The sequence below is a fragment of the Tachyglossus aculeatus genome, chromosome 9 (assembly GCF_015852505.1).
Source record: "Tachyglossus aculeatus isolate mTacAcu1 chromosome 9, mTacAcu1.pri, whole genome shotgun sequence".
Lineage (NCBI taxonomy): Eukaryota > Metazoa > Chordata > Mammalia > Monotremata > Tachyglossidae > Tachyglossus > Tachyglossus aculeatus.
In genome coordinates this window covers 35509100-35528272 of record NC_052074.1, presented here as the reverse complement: position 1 = coordinate 35528272, position 19173 = coordinate 35509100, and the positions used below count along the sequence as shown (strand labels likewise).

Here is a 19173-nt window from a genome sequence, read left to right as displayed (position 1 = left end):
TGGTAGTTGAAGCCATGGGAGTGAATGAGGTCTCCAAGCGTATGGGTGAAGATGAACAGAAGGAGACCCAGAACTGAAGAACAGTGAAGAAGATAGTAATCGCTTAGCAAATACCATCTAAAAACAAAAGAAAACAAGACCTTAAGGGATCACTACAGTTAGGGGGTGGGAGGCAAAAGAGGAGCATATGAAGGAGACTGAGAATGAATGGCCAGAGAGATAATAGGAGAACCAGGAGAGGACAGAGTCAGTAAAACCAAGTACTTAACAAATGCCATTTTTATTGTTTCTGCATCAGTCAGTAAGTCGGTGAATCACATTCCTGGAGAAGCAGATGGTCCACAGTGTTGATGGCAGCTGAGAGGTCGAGGAGATTGAGATGGAGTAGAGGTCTTTTGGATTTGGCAAGAAGGAGATCATTGGTGACCTCTGAGAGGGTGGTTTCTTTGGAGTGAAGGGGATGGAAGCCAGACAGGTGGGGGTCAAGGAGAGAATTGGAGGAGAGGAATTTGAAACACTGGGTTTGGAGAGTATTGGTAGTAGGGAGATGAGGTGATAACCGGAGGGACCTGTCAGGTCAAGTGAGGGCTTTTTTAGGATAATAATAATAATTATAACATTTGTTAAGCACCTACTATGTGCCAAGCACTGTTCTAAGTGCTAGGGTAAATACAAGGTAATCAAGTTGTCCCAAATAGGGCTCACAGTCTTAATCCCCATTTTACGGATGAGGTAACAGAGGCACAGAGGAGCTAAGTGGCTTGCCTAAGGTCACACAGCAAACAAGTGGCAGAACTGGTATAGCGTCCACATCCTCTGACTCCTAAACCCGTGCTCTTTCCACTATGCCACGCTGCTTGTCTTAGTGGAGATACAGGCTTGTTTGAAAGCAGTGGGGAAGAAGTCATTGGAGAGTGAACCATTTAGGGAAGGAAGAAGGGAGAGGATGAGAGTTTTGATAAGGTGTGGAGGAATGGGGTAGGATGCGCAGGTGGAGGGGGTGGCTTTTGAGGGGAGTCAGGAGATCCCATCTAGGGATACTGCTGGAAAAGATGGGAGAGGTGAAGAGGGGGCCAGAATGGGGAGAGATTAAGGAGGGGCAAGAGCAATTATTACTACCGATAGTTAAAAATGAGAGGTGAAAGAGGAACCAGCCAACAAAACTGAAAAGGGGTGGTCAGAGATGAAGAAGGAGAACCAGGTTAATATTTTTTCTGCAAAACTGAGGTTTGGTAGTGTTTCAAGGAGGAGGAAGAGAACCACAGTGTCAAAGGCAAAGATTAGGGCAGAGCAAAGCTCATTGGATCTGGCTGTAAAGTGATCACTGCTGATCTTAGTGACCTTAGAAGGCAATCTCTGTCGAGTGAAAGAGCCAAAAACTGGATTGTTGGAGTCCGTAATAGAGTTACTGAAGAGGATGTGAAGACGGGTGGGGGGGGCATGATCTTTTCCAGCCTCAGTTAGCCCATTCTCCAGGGCAGGAATTAACACAAATAGATGCTTATTTATCGCTGCCCCGCCCTTAACTCTTCATCTCCAGGAGAAACCTAGTTGATTCCTTGGTCAGTAGTGTTCACTTAGCTGACACTGCATAGAAAGGGAAAAGTGGGTTTGATATTTAAATATCGTAAACGTGACACTTGCCTGCCGGAAGTACTTTATTCATGGGGCACCTCTCTTCGGAGTGTCACTCGGGGGAGGAGGAAGACTTGCCTTCCCCCACTTTCTTCTTTTCCCTCACTTTCTTTCTCCCCGACCTCCACAGCCACCTTTGCGTTCAGATGAGCAAAGCCACAGGGCCCAGAAAGACAGCAGGGAGGAGAGCGGGGAGAAGACTCCCCTCGATCACAGCGGAGGTCGTCCTGCCTCCGGTTCCCATTTCCTTCCCTTTCTCCCCTTGGACAAAAGGCCTCCCAGCCCACTGCTGACAGAGGCCGCCCACCAGTGGTTTTCCAACCTCTCATGACCACCTAAAGCCAAAGGGAGAAGGAAGAGTGGGGGCTCAGAAGAGAGAGAGGAGACTCTGGGGCAGTGAGAAGAGGAGATGGCTGATACTTGAACCAAGGTGGAAGTGCAAGGCTGGATAACAGCAAAAAGTTAGGCTGGCAGGCCAGACCAATGGCTGAGCATCTGCCCCAGGTGATTGGTTTTTGATTATACCATGCTGCTGCTTAATATTATTACAGGGGCAGCAAAGGACTGTTTTTAGCCCCAATTATCCAATCAACAGTATTTATTGAGTATTTACTGTGGACAGAGTATTTAGCCCTTGGGAATGCCCAATACAACAGAGTTAGTAAACTCTGCAAGGGACACAGCTAGCAGCTACTTCTGGGTGTCCCCCAGTTCTCTGGTCTGGAGTTCCTGCAGCCAGAATGGGATTGGAGGGAGAGTCACCTGTGGGCCAACCTTAATGAGCCTCTTCTAATGAGCCACACCTTCAGCCTAGTCTCTGATAAAGTGAAAAGTGGACTAGAAACTAAGCATTGGAAAGCAAATTTTTTATGCATAGTGTTTATTTATGAATGAATAATAAATAAGTGGAAAACAAAACAGAGGAAAGGAAACATTCAGAAAATGCAAATATCTAAAGTGCTCTTCAAGCCAATAGAAAAAGACCAAGACCTAAGGCCCTCCTCATAATACAGTTTTAAGACATGTCTTCAAAATATTTTCTTGTGTCGTTTCACAAAATACCCTAGTTGAGCAAGGAGTGGTGAGTGTAGCTTGTTTTTGGTACATGTTTTGAGTTGTATTCCTTGTTGTGTGGCCTACCCCTTCAAGCACTACAGCAGGATTCCAAGACAAACATGTTTCTAAATTCAGATTCAGAAGAAATGAAGCATGGAATCCTTTGAGAAGGATCTCTAACTGCTGTCCTGTTTCTGAGAGAGCCGACTTCCTCACCAGTCCAGACAGGGACTCTGCAAAGGGGCAGATTTAACCTATTCCATTGATTTTCTGAAAATTAGACAGAATCAGGAATCAGTAGTGGAGGCAGCCAAAACTCTGCAACTTTGTTGGTTCATTCTCTCATTCTCTCTATCTCTCTCTCTCTCTTCCTCCTCCCTTCTCCCTGCCTCTTACCCAACTAAACCCGAATCACAAAGATGACTCTTTAACTAGCTGAAATTTCTTCATTAACTCTTTCCAATTTAGAACGAAACATAGGCCATCATTTTTATCATTTGAAAAATGAGCAGCCTGCCAACTGAAATAGAATGGCTTACTGGTCTGTTATCTGTCCTGGATCAAAGCAAGTCCTAGCTGCTCCTTTTATTCAAGGGTTTATTCAAGAGAAATGGCAGATGTGATCTCTGTCCCTCCATGCTGATCTGGTTCTGGGCCTCTTCAGTAACCCTCACCAGGGCATCTCTCAGAAATCCTTCGCCTCCACTGGGTTGTCGGCTCAAAGTGCTTCTGCTTCTCCAGTTTCGCTGAGCTGGAAAGATCCATCGCTGCTGCCTCCTCAGCGCTGCCCCTTGGCCCGGTGCTGCTGTGGTGTACTACCTGTCCTGCTGGCCCCTGCCTAGCCTCTCCTTCCTTGGGGATCCCCAAAACCAGGCTGTGGGGGCTGCCCGTCGACCTCCGGTGCAGGTCTGGGGATAGGGAGAGGAAGCGATTAAGAAAAAGGGCCAAAAGGGAAAGGAGGGATGTCTGTCCCCTGCGGAACCCCCTAGAGCTTGTCTTAAAGACTCCAAAGTGGCAGACCCAGGAGACCTTCTGCAATTCATTTTTCAACTCCCAATTACCACCTCAGCAATTTTGTCCCGCCTTCACAATAGATCAGGGCAGTATTTTTTCACAGAGCATTCATTCATTCATTCATTCAACAGTATTTATTTATTCATTCATTCATTCAATCGTATTTATTGAGCGCTTAGTGTGTGCAGAGCACTGCACTAAGCGCTTGGGAAGTACAAGTCAGCAACATATGGAGATGGTCCCTACCCAACAAAGGGCTCACAGTCTAGAAGGGGGAGACAGACAACAAAACAAAACAGGTAGACAGGTGTCAAAATCATCAGAATAATTAGAATTATAGCTATACGCACATCATTAATAACATAGAGTAGCAAATATGTACAAGCAAAATAAATACAGTAATAAATATGTACAAATATATGCAAGTGCTGTGGGGAGGGGAAGGAGGTAGGGCAGGGGGATGGGGAAGAGGAGAGGAAAATGGGGGCTCAGTCTGGGAAGGCCTCCTGGAGGAGGTGAGCTCTCAGTAGGGCTTTGAAGGGAGGAAGAGAGCTAGTTTGGCAGATATGTGGAGGGAGGGCATTCCAGGCCAGGGGAAGGATATGGATCGGGGGTCGACGGCGGGACAGGCGAGAATGAGGTAAAGTGAGGAGGTTAGTGGCAGAGGAGTGGAGGGTGTGGGCTGGGTTGTAGAAGGAGAGAAGGGAGGGGGCAAGGTGATGGAGAGCTTTGAAGCCGAGAGTGAGGAGTTTTTGCTTGATTTGTAGGTTGACGGGCAACCACTGGAGATTTTTGAAGAGGGGAGTAACATGCCCAGAGTGTTTCTGTACAGACATAATCCGGGCAGCAGAGTGAAGTATAGAGTGAAGCGGGGAGAGACAGGAGGATGGGAGATCAGAGATGAGGCTGATGCAGTACTCCAGTCGGGAGAGATTAAACCAGCAAGGTAGCAGTTTGGACAGAGAGGAAAGGGCAGATCTTGGCGATGTTGTGGAGGTGAGACCGGCAGGTTTTGGTGACGGATTGGATATGTGGGGTGAATGAGAGAGTGGAGTCGAGGATGACACCACGATTGTGGGCTTGTGAGACAGGAAGGATGGTAGTGCCGTCTACAGTGATGGGAAAGTCAGGGAGAGGACAGGATTTGGGAGGGAAAATAGGAGTTCAGTCTTGGACATATTGAGCACCAACTGCTTGCAAAGTATTACCCTAAGATGTTGGGAGACTCTCCTGGAATTAGTGGATATGGTCCTTGCCGTCAAGGAGCTTACCCACCAGTGGTGGAGACAGACACTGCAATAAATTGCAGATAGGATGAAGCACAAGTTAGGGCATAAGTAGTGGGATATGTAAGATTGGTACTCAAGTGTTATGTCAATTTACCTACTCTGCTGTTTAAGCTCATCCACAGATTCAACTTTCTCTTCTCTTTTCCCTCTTGTCTGTAATTTATTTTGTGTTTGTCTCCCCTGCTGGATTACAAAATCCTGAAGCCTGGGATCATTTCTATCTTGTTCTCTTTTACTCTCCTAGGAGTTTAGTACAGTACTCTGCACAGAGGAGACACTCAATAAGAAGTGATTATTGATTTATTGACTTACAGATACATTTGACTCCAGCAGTAATCACTCAATATAGTGCTCTGTACACAGTTGGCATCCAGTTCAGTGTTCATTTCTTTATTTATATTAATGTCTGTCTCCCCCTCTAAACTGTAAGCATGTTGTGGTCAGGGAATATGTCTGTTATATTGTACTCTCCCAAGCACTTAGTACAGCACTTTGCACACAGTAAGCACTCAATAAATATGACTGACTGATGGACTCCACATGATAGGGGTCCAGTATAATGTGCCCATAAATTTCTGGACAGGCTAACGTTATTAATTTTAATAATGATGGAATTTTTAAGCACTTACTAAATGCCAGGTACTGCATTAAGTGCTGGGGTGGATGCAAGCAGATTGGGTTGGACAAAGTCCATGTCCCATGTGAGGCTCACAGTTCAATCCCCATTTTACAGATGAGGCAACTGAGGCCCATAGAAGTGAAATGACTTGCCCAAGATCACATAACAGACAAGTGTTCTTCCCAGCTCTTTCTACTGCTCAATAAATGCTATTTAGCAATTGATTCACTGAAGGTCCTCAAAGTCCTAGACTGTGTTTACCAACTCTATTATACTATAATCTCCCAAGCACTCTGTACATAGTAAGTGCTCAATAAATACCATTGATTGATTGACAGAGAGAATGGAGCAACTCAGGCACTAAGGAGCCCCTTTCAGGGGAAGAGCCCTGGGTTGGGCAGGGATTACTTAGAATCTGAATGTCTTGTACCTACCCCAGACCTTAGCCCAGGGCTCAGCACAGTGCTTTGTAATATGGTTTGTACTTAATAAATATTATTATTATTATTATTAGTGTTAACACTTCTCTCAAGGAGGCAGCTGAGGACACGAACTGGTGATCAAGTGAGGGAGACCCCATGGCCACTACAACTCATTCATCCAGCAAGCTGGGCCCTTCATTCATCTTTCATCCACGAATTCACTCATTCATCAACTCATCCATCTAGCTGGGCCCTCCCAAGCACATGATGCTTCTGATCCAGAGCTAAGAGCTGGAGAGCCAGGCCAAAAGGGTGGTCTCTGGCAGGGTGGGAGTTGAAGGGCTTTTAGACTTTGAGCCCAATGTTGGGTAGGGACTGTCTCTATATGTTGCCAATTTGTACTTCCCAAGCACTTAGTACAGTGCTCTGCACATAGTAAGCGCTCAATAAATATGATTGATGATGATGATGAGGGGCAGCCAAGGTCATTGGGAGAGTCAGGTTTGAGGGCAGCACATCCACTTTGGTAGTCAGGGTCTATCACTTACCTCTAGACTACGGGGCCACCCATAACTGAATCCAGTAGAGGGACTTCTGGGTGCCGGCTTCCCACACTGACCAGGAGGGATGGAGCAGATAGTGGAAGGGGTTGTTGGAGTTACAGTGATGAGGGGAGGGATGCAAGGATGCATGGGGAGGATGAAGGGAATGGAGATAGTGAGGGGGAGTCAGCAGCTGGGAGTTGAAATGAGAAAACACATCCTGTTTACTAATCCCAGAGCAAAAGAAGCCACGCTCTCACACATTTGAGACAGAGCTCCTGAGTCCCAGGCTGGCCTGGTTGCCCTAAGACCCTTCATCCAGGGTGACCAGCGGCTGGACTGGATCTCCCCATATTTCATCCTGGATGGGCCCCTGGAGCTTCCAAACCCAAACCCAGGAGGTCATTATCCTCACTGAATCTTCCTGCTCAGGCTCCCCCAACTCTCCTTCCCTCTGGAGGCTTTAAGGCCATGTTAGGACTGATTTGCACTTTGGCAAGCAAGTAGACAGGATGGCGCACAGACAGGGCAAACAGGAAAACAGGCTGGGTAGTTTATTAATAATAATAATAATAATGATAATGGCATTTGTTAAGTGCTTACTATGTGTCAAGCTCTGTTCTAAGCACTGGGGTGGATACAAGCTAATCAGGTTGGACACAGTCCCTGTCCCACAAGGGGCTCACAGTCTTAATCCCCATTTTACAGATGAGGTAACTGAGACACAGAGAAATTAAGTGACTTGCCCTAGGTCACACAGCAGAGAAGTGGCAGAGTGGGGATTAGAACCCAGGCCCTTCACTTACTGGGGGGCATTGGAGAAAGAGTGTGGCCTAATGGATAGAGTTTGGGCCTGGGAGTCAGAGGACCTTGGTTCTAATCCCAGCTCCACCACTTCTCTGCTGTGTACCCTTGGGCAAGTCACTTCACTCCTCTATGCCTCAATTACCTCATCTGTAAAATGGGGATTAAGATTACCTTGTCTGTACCCCACCACTAAATACAGTGCCTGGCACATAGTAAGCACTTAGCAAATACCAAATGAAAAAGAAAAAAGATGGAGGAGCAAGCTGATCTGTACAGCTTAGGTAGGTTTTAGGAATCTCACTGACACATCACTGGATAATTGCTCTACACCTCATTCTCCTCTGTCTCCATTTCCACACTCCTAAAACTGCATCCAACATGCTCACCGTTTTTCAGCCCTGTTGGAGGCTTAATTCTTACCCAGAAGCCATGGAGTGCAGGATCCCCCAAGGCCTGTCTTGGCTGAGTTCATGATTGATTCAGGGAGAGGGATGGCGTGGCGCACCATGGCCCCATACAGCCCATACTCAGCCATGACACTGCTCCGGCCCCAGCACTTCTCCCGCTTCCTCCATTTAGCTCTTCGGTTCTGAAACCAGACCTGGAGCAGGTTGAAGGGGTGAGGAAGATGGGAAAATGAGGTTGAGTGGAGGGAGAAGGAGGAGGGGAGAAAGGGAAGGAGGAAACATCAAACATAAGTTCAAAATATTATTCCTTTTAATCTTCTGCTTATCACACTGCGGGACAGGGAAGAAAGAGCCCACATAGGCACTCAATAAATACTACTGACTGATGGATTTTGCAGAGGAAACTCTCAACCAAACCCATTTTTTCCCCAACTGTCGGCTCCTCCTTATGAAGAATCCCTATAACTCTTCCCACAACCATGTTTCTCAGTTTTTTCATGTTACAGTGGGTCCCAACCTAGGATATCTGTTCAAAAGATTTTCTTAGGGTGAAGGTGCTTGGCACCTGGGGTGGAATGGGCAGAATGGACTGGGCATTGCTGGCTGGGCAGGGGGATAGTAGGAGGCACTGCCTCTCTGAGCTGTATTTGTGGACTGAGGTCAGGGACGGGGCAGGGGCAGGAGCAAGGGAAGCCGAGACAGTCCCTGGAGAGTACAGGGAAAATGACCCTGCCCCAGGGTACCCTGGAAGCCAGGGAGCTGCCACGAGCACTGTCTTGCTGGCTCTCCTGCTTCTGCGTGGGTCTGGGCTCTGTGGTTTGGGGCACGGTACCTGGATCCGGTCTTCTGGGACCTCGGTTTTCCCTGCCAGCATTTCCCTGGCAAAAACGTCAGGGTAATGAGCTTCATGGAATGCCTTTTCCAACTCTTCCAGCTGGTGAGCTGTGAACACTGTTCTGCCGAGAGCAAGGAACATGCAGCTATCACTCCCCTGCCCCACCTTTCCTATTATCATACGTGCACGTGTCTCTTCCATGCTCCCCTAAAGAAGCATTATGTCCTAGTGGATAAAGCACGGGCTTGGGAGTCAGAAGGACCTGGATTCTAATCCTAGCTCCTCCACTTGTCTGCAGTGTGACTTCAGGCAAGTCACTTGACTTCTCGGTGGCTCAGTTCCCTCATCTGTAAAATGGGGATTAAGGCTGTGAGCCCCATGTGGGACAGGGACTGTGTCCACCCCAGCAATTAATACAGTGCCTGGTACATAGTAAGTGCTTAACAAATACTATAATAATAATAATTATTATTATTTTGCCTATGTGTGTCCTCCCACATGTGCACACAAACTTCACTGGTCCCACCTTCCTTCATTAACACACATATGTTTACCCTCCCACACATGTTCTCCCTGTCCTCACATGTGTCCTCCACGTAAACACCACCTTATCCCCATCTTTTCCATGAAATCTCTCTCTCTCTCTCTCTCTCTCTCTCTCTCTCTCTCTCTCTCTCACACACACACACACACACACACACACACACACACTCTCTGTCCCCCTCACCACATGTGCTGACTGGCAGAACCCTCCTACCTGTGACGCCGCTTCTTTGTCTTGACCTGAACCGGAGGGATCTTTGGGCTACTCTTGTCCTCAGAGAGGCTGTCGCTGTCCTCATCTGGTCCATTGGAGAGAGGAGAAACCGCCATGAAACCAGCGTCCAGGGTGTAGTGCAGGGTTCTGGAGAGCTACTGGTGGGGACAGGACTGAGGGAACATCTCCATCCCCCTCTCAGCCCCACAGCACTTACATACATATCTGTAATTTATTTATGTTAATGTCTGTCTCCCTCTAGACTGCTCACTGTGGGCAGGGAATGCGTCTGTTAGATTGTTATACTGTGCTCTCCCAAGCACTTAGTACCATGGTCTGCATACAGTAAATGCTCAATAAGTACAATTGATTGACTGAAAGATGCTTGCTGGGTCCATCTCTCTCAGTTGTATGCTCATACAGGGGTGCATAGACCGTTGAGTATCTAGAGGTCCAGGGCTCTGCCTACAGCTATCATCCCAAATCCCCAGTATCTAGGGACTTCCTGGGGGGAGAAAGTGAGGGTGGCCCTCCCTTTTTTATGGTATTTGTTAAGTGTTCACCATGTGCCAGGCACTGTACTAAGCACTGGAGTAGATGCAAACCAATGAAGTCGGACACAGTCCCTGTCCTACTCAGGGCTCACAATCTTAATCTCCATTTTACAGATGAGATAACTGAGTCACAGAGAAGTGAAGTGGTTTGCCCAAGGTCACATAGCAGACATGTGGCGGCACTGGGATTAGAACCCAGGTCCTTCTGACTCTCAGGCCCCTGCTCTTTCCACTAGGCATGCTACTTCTGCTTCCTTTTCCCTTGGGTCTGTCTTGCTGCATTCGGGTGGGTGGAACAGAGTCAATGGTTAATAATCTCTGTGTTCTCCCTCTGCTTTGCCTGCCCACATCGTCTTCCTCAGCCATCCCGTCCCCCACCCTCCACCCCCCCCAGGCCATGCCTCTTTGCTCTGGTCTTGAAGGGAGAGTGTGGGTCTCACACAGCAACAGCTGAACAGCTGAAAGCCTTGGATGGGGCAGTGGGTGAGGGTTCGTCCAGATGGTGGCTGGACTGGGATTTGGGATATATAATAAGCAGACCTCGGGGAGAGGGCAAAGAGGTGAAGGAGGGTGAGGGCTCCTGGACTATGGATGCCAAAGGGGAAGGGGGCTGGAAAGGTGGTGGAAGGGAGACGGGGAGGCAGCAGCTGGGGTAGGCAGGAAAGTTCTCTAAGGCTGGCCTCACCCCCAGACACAATCCTGAGCCCCAGGGGGATTGTGGATTGGAGGAGAGAGGTAGGGTTAGGGTAGAAGAGTCTGCTGGTGGGTGAAGAGTTGTGGGATAGAACAAAAGTGGGAGGAGTACCTGGTGGGACTGCGTTGGGGAAGAGCAGAGGGATTGAGGGAGAGGAGAATGGTTGTGGGACAGGGTTTTTGGGGTGGTGAGGGTTTGCAGGTGGGAGTGGGGCTAGGGGAGAGGGCTAGTTTGGGGAGAAGTTGTGGGTGAGAGTGGGGCTGGGGAAGAGGGTCAAGATGGGGAACGGTTTTGCAGGTGGAAGCGGGGCTGGGAGAGAGGGCTGGGGGGTGGAGAGTGGGGCTGGGGAGAGGGCTAGATGGGGAGGGGTTGCAGATGGGAAAGGGGCTTGGGGAGAGGGCTAGGTCGGGGGGAGCGGTTGCAGGGGGAAGCGGGACTCGGGGAAAGGGCTCAAATGGGGAAGGGTTACAGGTGGGAGCGGGCTAAGTGGGCAGGGGTTGTAGGTGGGAGAGGCCCTGGGGGAGAGGGCTAAAATGGGGAAGGGTTGCAAGTGGGAGGGGGGCTTGGGGAGAGGGCTAGGTGGGAAGGGGTTGTGGCCGAGAGCTGGGGGGGAAGGGGTAGGTAGGTAGGTGGGAGGAGGAGGGCCGGGCCTGGGCGGGGAGAGTTTAGGACCCGGACGGTGATCTGTCACTCCGCCAGGGGCCGCGGAAGGAAGGCGGGCCGGGGGTCGTGGGGGGGGGGGGGGGTCGGGGGGCGGTGGGGCGAGGGCGAGCAGGTGGGCGCTCCTCCGAGGAGCCGAGGGCACGGGGGGGCGGGCGGGGATTACCGGATCGGGCCGTCCGGAGCCTCTCGGAGCCGGGGGGCGGGCGGGGAGGGAGCGGCGGGGAGGCCGGAGGGGACGGAGGGGCGGCGAGGAGCGGGCCCCGGCCGTCCCTGGCCTCCGGCCTGCGGCCCGCCCACCCGCAGAGGAAGCCGAGCCCCGGGGGCCGCAGCTCCGCCTCTAGCCCCAGCAGGTCGGTGATGGCGAAGCCCTTGGGTCTGGGACCCGGGGCCACGCCCCGACCGGGCCTGGCTTGGTGAGCGGCCGGGGCGCTGGGCACCGGCCCCGCCCCCGGGACCAGCCCATCCCGGCCCGTCTCTCGGACCTTCATCGCTCCGACCGCCTCTGCTGGCCCGGGCCCGGGCCCACGCCCCCCACGCCTTGCCCACGAGCTCCACGCCCCAATCTGGGTTCCGTGACCCCGCTTCGCCCGCCGTGTGGCTTTGGTCCCGCGCCGTTCTCTGCGGCCTGGCCCCGACCCCACGCCCTTCACCGTCACCCCGAGCCGTCTCCCCGCGCCGTCTCCCCGCGCCCTCGCTCCGATCCCACCCCCCGTCCTCCGTTCCTTGCCTTCGCCCCGATCCCACGCCCTACACCCTCGCCCCGATCCCACCCCTTCACCCTCGCCCCTCGCCCCTATTCCCCGCCCTTCACCCTCGCCCCGTGCCCTCGCCCCGATCCCACCCCTTCACCCTCGCCCCTCGCCCCTGTTCCACGCCCTTCACCCTCGCCCCGTGCCCTCGCCCCGATCCCACCCCTTCACCCTCGCCCCTCGCCCCTATTCCACGCCCTTCACCCTCGCCCCGTGCCCTCGCCCCGATCCCACCCCTTCACCCTCGCCCCTCGCCCCGATCCCACCCCTTCACCCTCGCCCCTCGCCCCGTGCCCTCGCCCCTTTCCCACCCCTTCTCCTAGCCCTGACCCCAACCCTGCGCCCTCGCCCCGTTATCGCCCCGCGCTTCTCTCGGTGCCCCGGGCCGGCACCCTCGCCCTCGCCCTCGCCCTCGCCCGGCGCTGGCGTCCTTGTCCCGGTGCCCTCCCTCTCCCGCTGCCCGCGCCCTCTCCCTCCTGGGGGCCCCGAGACGGGGCGGGCGGACGAGAGCACAAACAGCTGGAATGGAAAGGGGCAAGTTTGGGGAAGAGCTTTTTATCCGGGTTTTGGAGCCGCCGGGGTGGGGAGGGGGCGGCCGGCTCCAATCAGCTCCGGGGAGGACCCCGGGGGACGGGGCGAGGGAGGGGGCATCGCTCGCCCCCGATTCTTGGGGGATTAACGGCCACCGATTGTCCTTCAGCCCGATAACGAGCGGTCACCGCCCCCGCCTGCTCTGGCCCTGCCAAACCCACCCCCAGGACGCCCCCTCCCAACCCTCCCCCCCTTCTTCGCCCCCGCCCCCGCCCCACGATTCCACAGAATTCAACATGCTGGGGGAAGGGGACTTTCTACTGTCCCTGGCCCGGGAGGTAGCAGCTGCCAACCTCCTATTCCGCCCCTGCCCTCATTTCTTCCCACCCTGCAGGCGAGTTATTCCTCATTCCCTCCCCCTCCACAACCTGGACCAGGCTTCCTCCTTAACAGTAATCATCATCATCATCTATGGTATTTGTTAAGCACTTACTCCATGTCAAGGGCTTTTCTAAGGCCCGGGAAGATATAACATAATCTTCTTGGTCCTCATCCTTTTCCTCTTCCTCCTCCTTCCCTTTTTCCCCCATATCCTTCTCTTCGTCATCTCAAGCAACTGATCAAGAGTCAATTCAATTCCTGCCCATCTGGGCCCCTCTGTCACTGCCCTGTTCCTTCCCCTGCCCCTACCCAACAGTTTCCCTGCCTCCCCAGGACACACGTATGAAGGACATATGTTGCCAATTTGTATTTCCTAAGCGCTTAGTACAGTGCTCTGCACACGGTAAGCGCTCAATAAATACGATTGATTGATTGATTGACATCCACTGCTTCCAGGAGCTCTTCCAGGCCTGAAACTTCCTAGCCTCCCACTGGAAGGGATTAAAATTGCCTGCCTGCCTTCCAGTCCATCCACCTGCCTGTACACCCATCCTAAAGAGAATTACCAGCCTTGTGTATTAACTCGGCATGATTAGAGGAGGACCCAAATCTCTGGGCAGACGGCTCCTGAGATTAGCAAAATAATCACTCTCATTGCTTTCAAACCCTGCTGGCCCCATTTCCCCAGAGCTTAGGGATCCCGGGAAAGGGAAAAGGCCAGGCGGACAGGTGAGGGGAGTGGACAGGCCTGCGGCTTGGCATTCCCAAGGGCAGGCGAAGGGAGGATGGCTGAGATCCCGGGGTAGGAGGAAGGAAAAAAGTAGGCATGTGGCCAGGATGGGTAATGCCAGCAGATTCCAGGGGGATTTGAACAGATCCATGGATGAGCAAGTGGTTCCAACTAAGTCACTGGAGGGGAAGTTGGGGACTGCGTTGGGAGAGTTAGAGGTGTTGGATGGGGTCCAAAGCCAGTCATGATGGTGGGTGTCCCAGGAGAGCGATCAGCACACAGTGCCTCCAGCGTCCTGCTATCCCTGTTGAAGGCAGAATCCACAGCTTGATGGGTACTGGACAGGCCTAGGGAAAGTTGCTCAGGCAGGGCATCTGGTGGTTTCTGGGTGCCTAAAGGGGTGGACTAGGGGATGTAGCTGTGTCTCCACAGGTGGGTGTGAGTGGATTTGTGTCTGTATGGTTCAGGTGGGCTTCTGCCAGGGAGCAAAGGGGCATAAAAAGTGTCTGAACTGAAGGAGAACAAGAGGAGGGGAGAGAGGAGGAAAGGGCATAAGAGGAAGAAAAGGAGAAAGAGAAGAAGGAGATGAAGGAGTAAGAATGAGAAAGGAAGAGGAGAAAGGAGGGGGAAGTGGTAGAGGAGATGGGGAGAAAGAAAAAGAGCATTCTGGTCATTTGCTCCAGTATGAGAAATCAGTACACTGCTGCTGGGGGGCTGTGCTTGGCTCTGGGAGGCCTGCAGTTCTTACCCTACCCACCCCTCGCCATAGCAGGTAGAGCGCCTACCTCGTGGGAGCTAGCGATGATGGGATTTGAACCCAGGCCCAAGCACACAGTTGCTGGAAAGTGAGGATGAAACTTGGAGGAAATATTTCATATATCTCCAACTGAGCAGAGTAAACAATTCCTGCTTTAAGAGGGACATACAGAGCCCCCTCCACCACCCCAGGGAGCCTCCTTTCCTGCCCCCCTCACATACGTTTCGCACACAATACTAGGCACATTCTACTCACCTTCAGGTACCCACTTAGATACTCCTTGCACAGACAGCACATCCTCACAGATACATGCACCCAGCGCAATAGATAAGTTCACTCACACATGTCAATCAATCAGTCGTATTTATTGAGCGCTTACTGTGTGCAGAGCACTGTACTAAGTGCTTGGGAAGTACAAGTTGGCAACATATAGAGACAGTCCCTACCCAACAGTGGGCTCACAGTCTAAAAACTGTCCACAAACACACCCGCAGAACATGGCCTACTCATGTTCATCCAGCAAACCCACATTCACACAACAAACTCACATTCACACAATTCACATTATACATATATAGGGGCACAGAGACATACTAGTTCACATTAACACACATGGAAGCACACACACACATGCTTTTCTCATCTGGACCTTGACAGTTCAGAAATGTCTTCCTGCATGTTCATCAAATCGGATTATCAAGGATTAAATTAATCAGAAAATGTTCCTCCACTTATTATTTTTCAGAGTTTTTTCAGGCCTATTCTCTGGTCTCAAGATTGTTAATCCCTCAAAGAGCATAACATCAGAGATTGGTTTTTGTTCTAATTTCTTGTTCCAGCTTTCTTGTCTTCCTCTTCCACTTTTTCCTCCTCTTCCACCTTCTTCTCTTCCTCCTCTTCCCCCTCCTCCTTTTCCTCTTCCTCTTTCTCCTTTCCTCTCTTTCTCATCAACCCTTCTCCTTTATGTCATTCTCCTTCCCCCTTTTCTTTCTCCCCATCTCCTCTACCTCTTTCCCCTCCCTTCTCCTCCCCTTCCTTTCCATTCTCCCTCCTTCATTTCTTTCTCTTTTTCTTCCTCTTATGCCCTCTCCTCCTCCTCCTCCTCTCTCCCCTCCTCTTCCCCCTCTCTCCTTTTCCTTCTGTTCAGACCCCTCTTATTTTCTCCCAGGAAACCACTTTAGTTTAGCCCGGCAGCACTGAGCCTGAAGAGCCTTTGCCCTGGGACTAGATTGGAGACTGATAAACTGGGAGGCTGCAGTTGGTGGTCTGCTCTTTTAGCAATGAAATAAGCAGTCATGGCGGCAGAGGCATTTTAATGAAATATCGGGGTCTTTTGCCAGAGAAGATAGGCAGTAATGCCTAATGGAAAGAGCACAAGGCTGTAGATCAGAGGACCTATGTTTCAATCCCAGCTGCACCACTTGCTGGCTGTGTGTCCTGGGGTAAATCACTTAATTTCTCTGGGACTCAGTTTCCTCATGTGTAAAATGGGAATAAAATACCTGCTGTTCTTTCCCATTAGACTGGGACAGGGACTGGGATAGTGTCCAATTTGTTTATCTTCTACCCCAGTTCTTGACACAGAGTAAATGCTTAATAAATACCAATTACAGTATAATGATAACTTTATCATTATTAAGGTGCTGAAAGTAACAGAAGCAGAAGATGTGAAAAAAATGAATTTCTGAGAAGCAACATGGCCTAGTAGAAAGAGCACAGACCTGGGAATCAGAGAACCTGGGTTCTAATCCCAGCTCTGCCACTTTTCTGCTGGATGACCTTGGGCAAATCATTTCACTTCTCTGTGCCTCAGTTACCGCAGCTGTAAAATGGGGATTAAGACTGAGAGCCCTACGTGGTACAGGGACTGTATCCATCCCAATTATTTTGTTTCTACTCCAGCTATTAGTACAGTGCCCGGCACATAATAAACGCCTAAACAAATACCATAAAAAAATTCTACATATCCTCCCTCCACCAAAGCTTAGTAACATCCCATTCCCCGCAATCCACTTTAGCATCATCTTTAAACCCCAACTCCATACCACGTTACTCTGAGACCCTGGATCTCCTGGCTGGTGTTCCCAGTGGTCTCTTCTGGGTGCTTTTATTCTTCTGGAGAAAATATCTCCTCTCCGCAATATCAAATAAATGTAGTATTTGTTAAACACTTACTATATGCTTAGCACTGAGGTAAATAAGAGAAGCAGTATGGTGTAGTGGGTAGAGCACAGACCTGGGAGTGAGAAGGTCATGGGTTCTAATCCTAGCTCTGCCACTTGTCTGTTGTGTAACTTGGGCAAGTCATTTAAATATTCTGTTCCTCAGTTACCTCATCTGTAAAATGGGGATCAAGACCATAAGCACCACATGGGACAGGGAATGTGTCCAATTAAATTTGCTTATATCTACCCAAGCACTTAGTACAGTGCCTGGTATTTGCTTAACAAATACCATAACAATAATGATTATCATTAATAATAATAATGATAATTATTATTACAAATCAAACTGACCAGGCACAATCCTACCCTAAGCAGGGCTCACAGTCCAAGCAGGAGGGAGAACAGATATTTCACAGGGAAATTGAGTGATTTGCCCAAGGAAACCCAGCAGGTAAATGGCAGCACCAGGATTAGAACCCAGGTCTCCTGACACCCAGACCTTCAATCCAGCTCTTTTCAGTAGGCCACAATGCTTCTCCTAACAAAACTCTCATGGAATAAACAGCATTAGTAAATTAATATACACTCAGTTCTCTAACAAATGTTTTCACTCTGCATTTTGACTAGGACATTGTTGGGGAATTATTATTAAGGAATGTGCTTTCGAGGATACACTGAACTTTAGTTTCAGAAGAATGTCTTGTGAGCATGTGCATATATCTATGTCCCCAGTGTTAGAATTGGTGACGGTTTTCTTTATGGTGGAGTTTGGCCGGAATACAATTCTCAAGCTATTGAAGAACTGGGTAAATCCCCAAGTGGAGCCGGTGACTGTCAAACTTAGGTGCTAAAGGTAACTGTTGCTTTGTTGCAATCTGAGTTGGTAAAAGCCCTCCCCAAATTCCACCCTCTATGGGAAGCCTACCCTGATTTTGGACAGGCTTGGAAGCAGGGGAGAGTTGTGGTCTGGAAAATTTGAAGGGGAAGGAAGTTCCAGGTAAGAGGAAGGGCATGAGCAAGAGGATCGGGATGGGATGATTGAGGGGAAGTCATGGTGAAAGAGTTAATTTGAAAGGAACAAAAAAAGAGAGCTGGGATGGAGTGGGAGAAGATAAGATATAAGAGGGAGAGAGATTATGGAGTGTTTTAATATGAGAAGAAAGGCTAACCACTGGACTTCTCTCCACTGGCTTTAAGGCACTCCATCACCTTGCCCCCTCATTCATTCATTTATTCAATTGTATTTATTGAGCTCTTACTGTGTGCAGCACACTGTACTAAGCGCTTGGGAAGTACAAGTTGGCAACATATAGAGATGGTCCCTACCCAACAGCGGGCTCACAGTCTAGAAGGGGGAGACAGACAACAAAACAAAACATATTAACAAAATAAAATAAATAGAATAAATAAGTACAAGTAAAATAAATAGAGTAATAAATATGTACAAACATATATACATATATACAGGTGCAGTGGGGAGGGGAAGGAGGTAAGGCGGGGGGGGATGGGGAGGGGGAGGAGGGGGACAGGAAGGAGGGGGCTCAGTCTGGGATAAAGAGGTGAGAGAGAGGTGAAAGATGAGAGAAGAGAGATCAGAGGTACAGAGCAGAGAGATGGAGAGAGACAAAGAGGGAAGAGAGAGATGAAACAGAAGAGAGAAGAGAGACAGAGATAGATGGAGGGGGAAGAGATGAAGAGGTGAGAGAGAGGTGAAAGATGAGAGAAGAGATGAGAGATGGCAAGAGAGATGAAGAGAGACAAGGGGGAGAGAGAGATGAAACAGAGAGGAGAGATGGACAGAGACAGAGAGAGATGAAAGATAGTGAGCAGAGAGATGGAGAGAGACAAAGGGGAGAGAGAGAGAGATGAAACAGAAGAGAGAAGAGAGATGGAGTCACCTGCTCTACCAGAGACAGAGGGAATTCTTCACACATCCACAGCATTGCTTTAAACCTCTCGAAGGCGATGTTTTTCATGTCGAGGCCAATGTCGATGATGGGCGAGGTGAGGTGCCTCTCCACCTCCCGGCCTTTGGGCTTCACGGAGTCCAGTGTGAGATGTTCCATCTCCTGGGAGAGGTCAAAGTGCTCGGTGGGGACGACCCGTTCATCGTGGTTCACCTCCATCGGCTCCGCCTAGCTATCCTGTTCCTTAAATATAAAGCTCCGTCCCCTTCTAATCCAGCTCATGTTTTCGAACCCCAGTAATGTGCTATCGACACGGAGTTTTGCACCACTTCTCCAGATGCAACAGATATCGTTGGGGCAGGTACCTACTACGTCACCTCACTTCTCTCCTTCTACAACCCAGCCCATGCACTTCACTCCTCTACTGCCAACCTTCTCACTGTGCCTCGATCTCTCGGGGATGTCTCGCTGTTGACCCCCAGCCCATATTCTGTCTCTGTCCTGGAATACCCTCCCTCCTCTTATCTGACAGACAACCACTCTCCCTCGCTTCAAAGCCTTATTGAAGACACATCTCCTCCAAGGGGCCTTCCCAGACTAAACCTCATTTTTCCTCATCTCCCACTCTCTTCTGTGTTGCTCTGATTTGCTCCTTTTGC

At 50.3% G+C, this 19173-nt stretch overlaps 1 protein-coding gene across 1 annotated transcript; it reads right to left on the bottom strand.

Annotated features, from left to right (window-relative positions):
* Positions 1 to 2510: 2510 nt before the first annotated feature.
* On the bottom strand, positions 2511 to 11782 carry VSX1 (visual system homeobox 1). Its single transcript, XM_038750878.1, has 5 exons — positions 11458 to 11782; positions 9384 to 9468; positions 8624 to 8747; positions 7805 to 7985; positions 2511 to 3599 (listed from the first exon to the last, which is right to left on the bottom strand). Exons 1-5 carry the CDS (start codon positions 11780 to 11782, stop codon positions 3352 to 3354), a joined length of 963 nt encoding a protein of 320 aa, XP_038606806.1. The 3' UTR covers positions 2511 to 3351.
* Between the last annotated feature and the right edge of the window lie 7391 nt (positions 11783 to 19173).

What these genes read in the sequence shown, in the direction of transcription:
- VSX1 (XM_038750878.1), bottom strand. Translation starts at nt 11,782, where the DNA reads ATGAAGGTCCGAGAGACGGGCCGGGATGGGCTGGTCCCGGGGGCGGGG. An exon ending in GCTCCGGACGGCCCGATCCG is followed by an intron (nt 9,469 to 11,457) that starts GTAATCCCCGCC and finishes CCAATGGACCAG; the next exon opens with ATGAGGACAGCGACAGCCTC. An exon ending in TCCCAGAAGACCGGATCCAG is followed by an intron (nt 7,986 to 8,623) that starts GTACCGTGCCCC and finishes AACCTGCTCCAG; the next exon opens with GTCTGGTTTCAGAACCGAAG.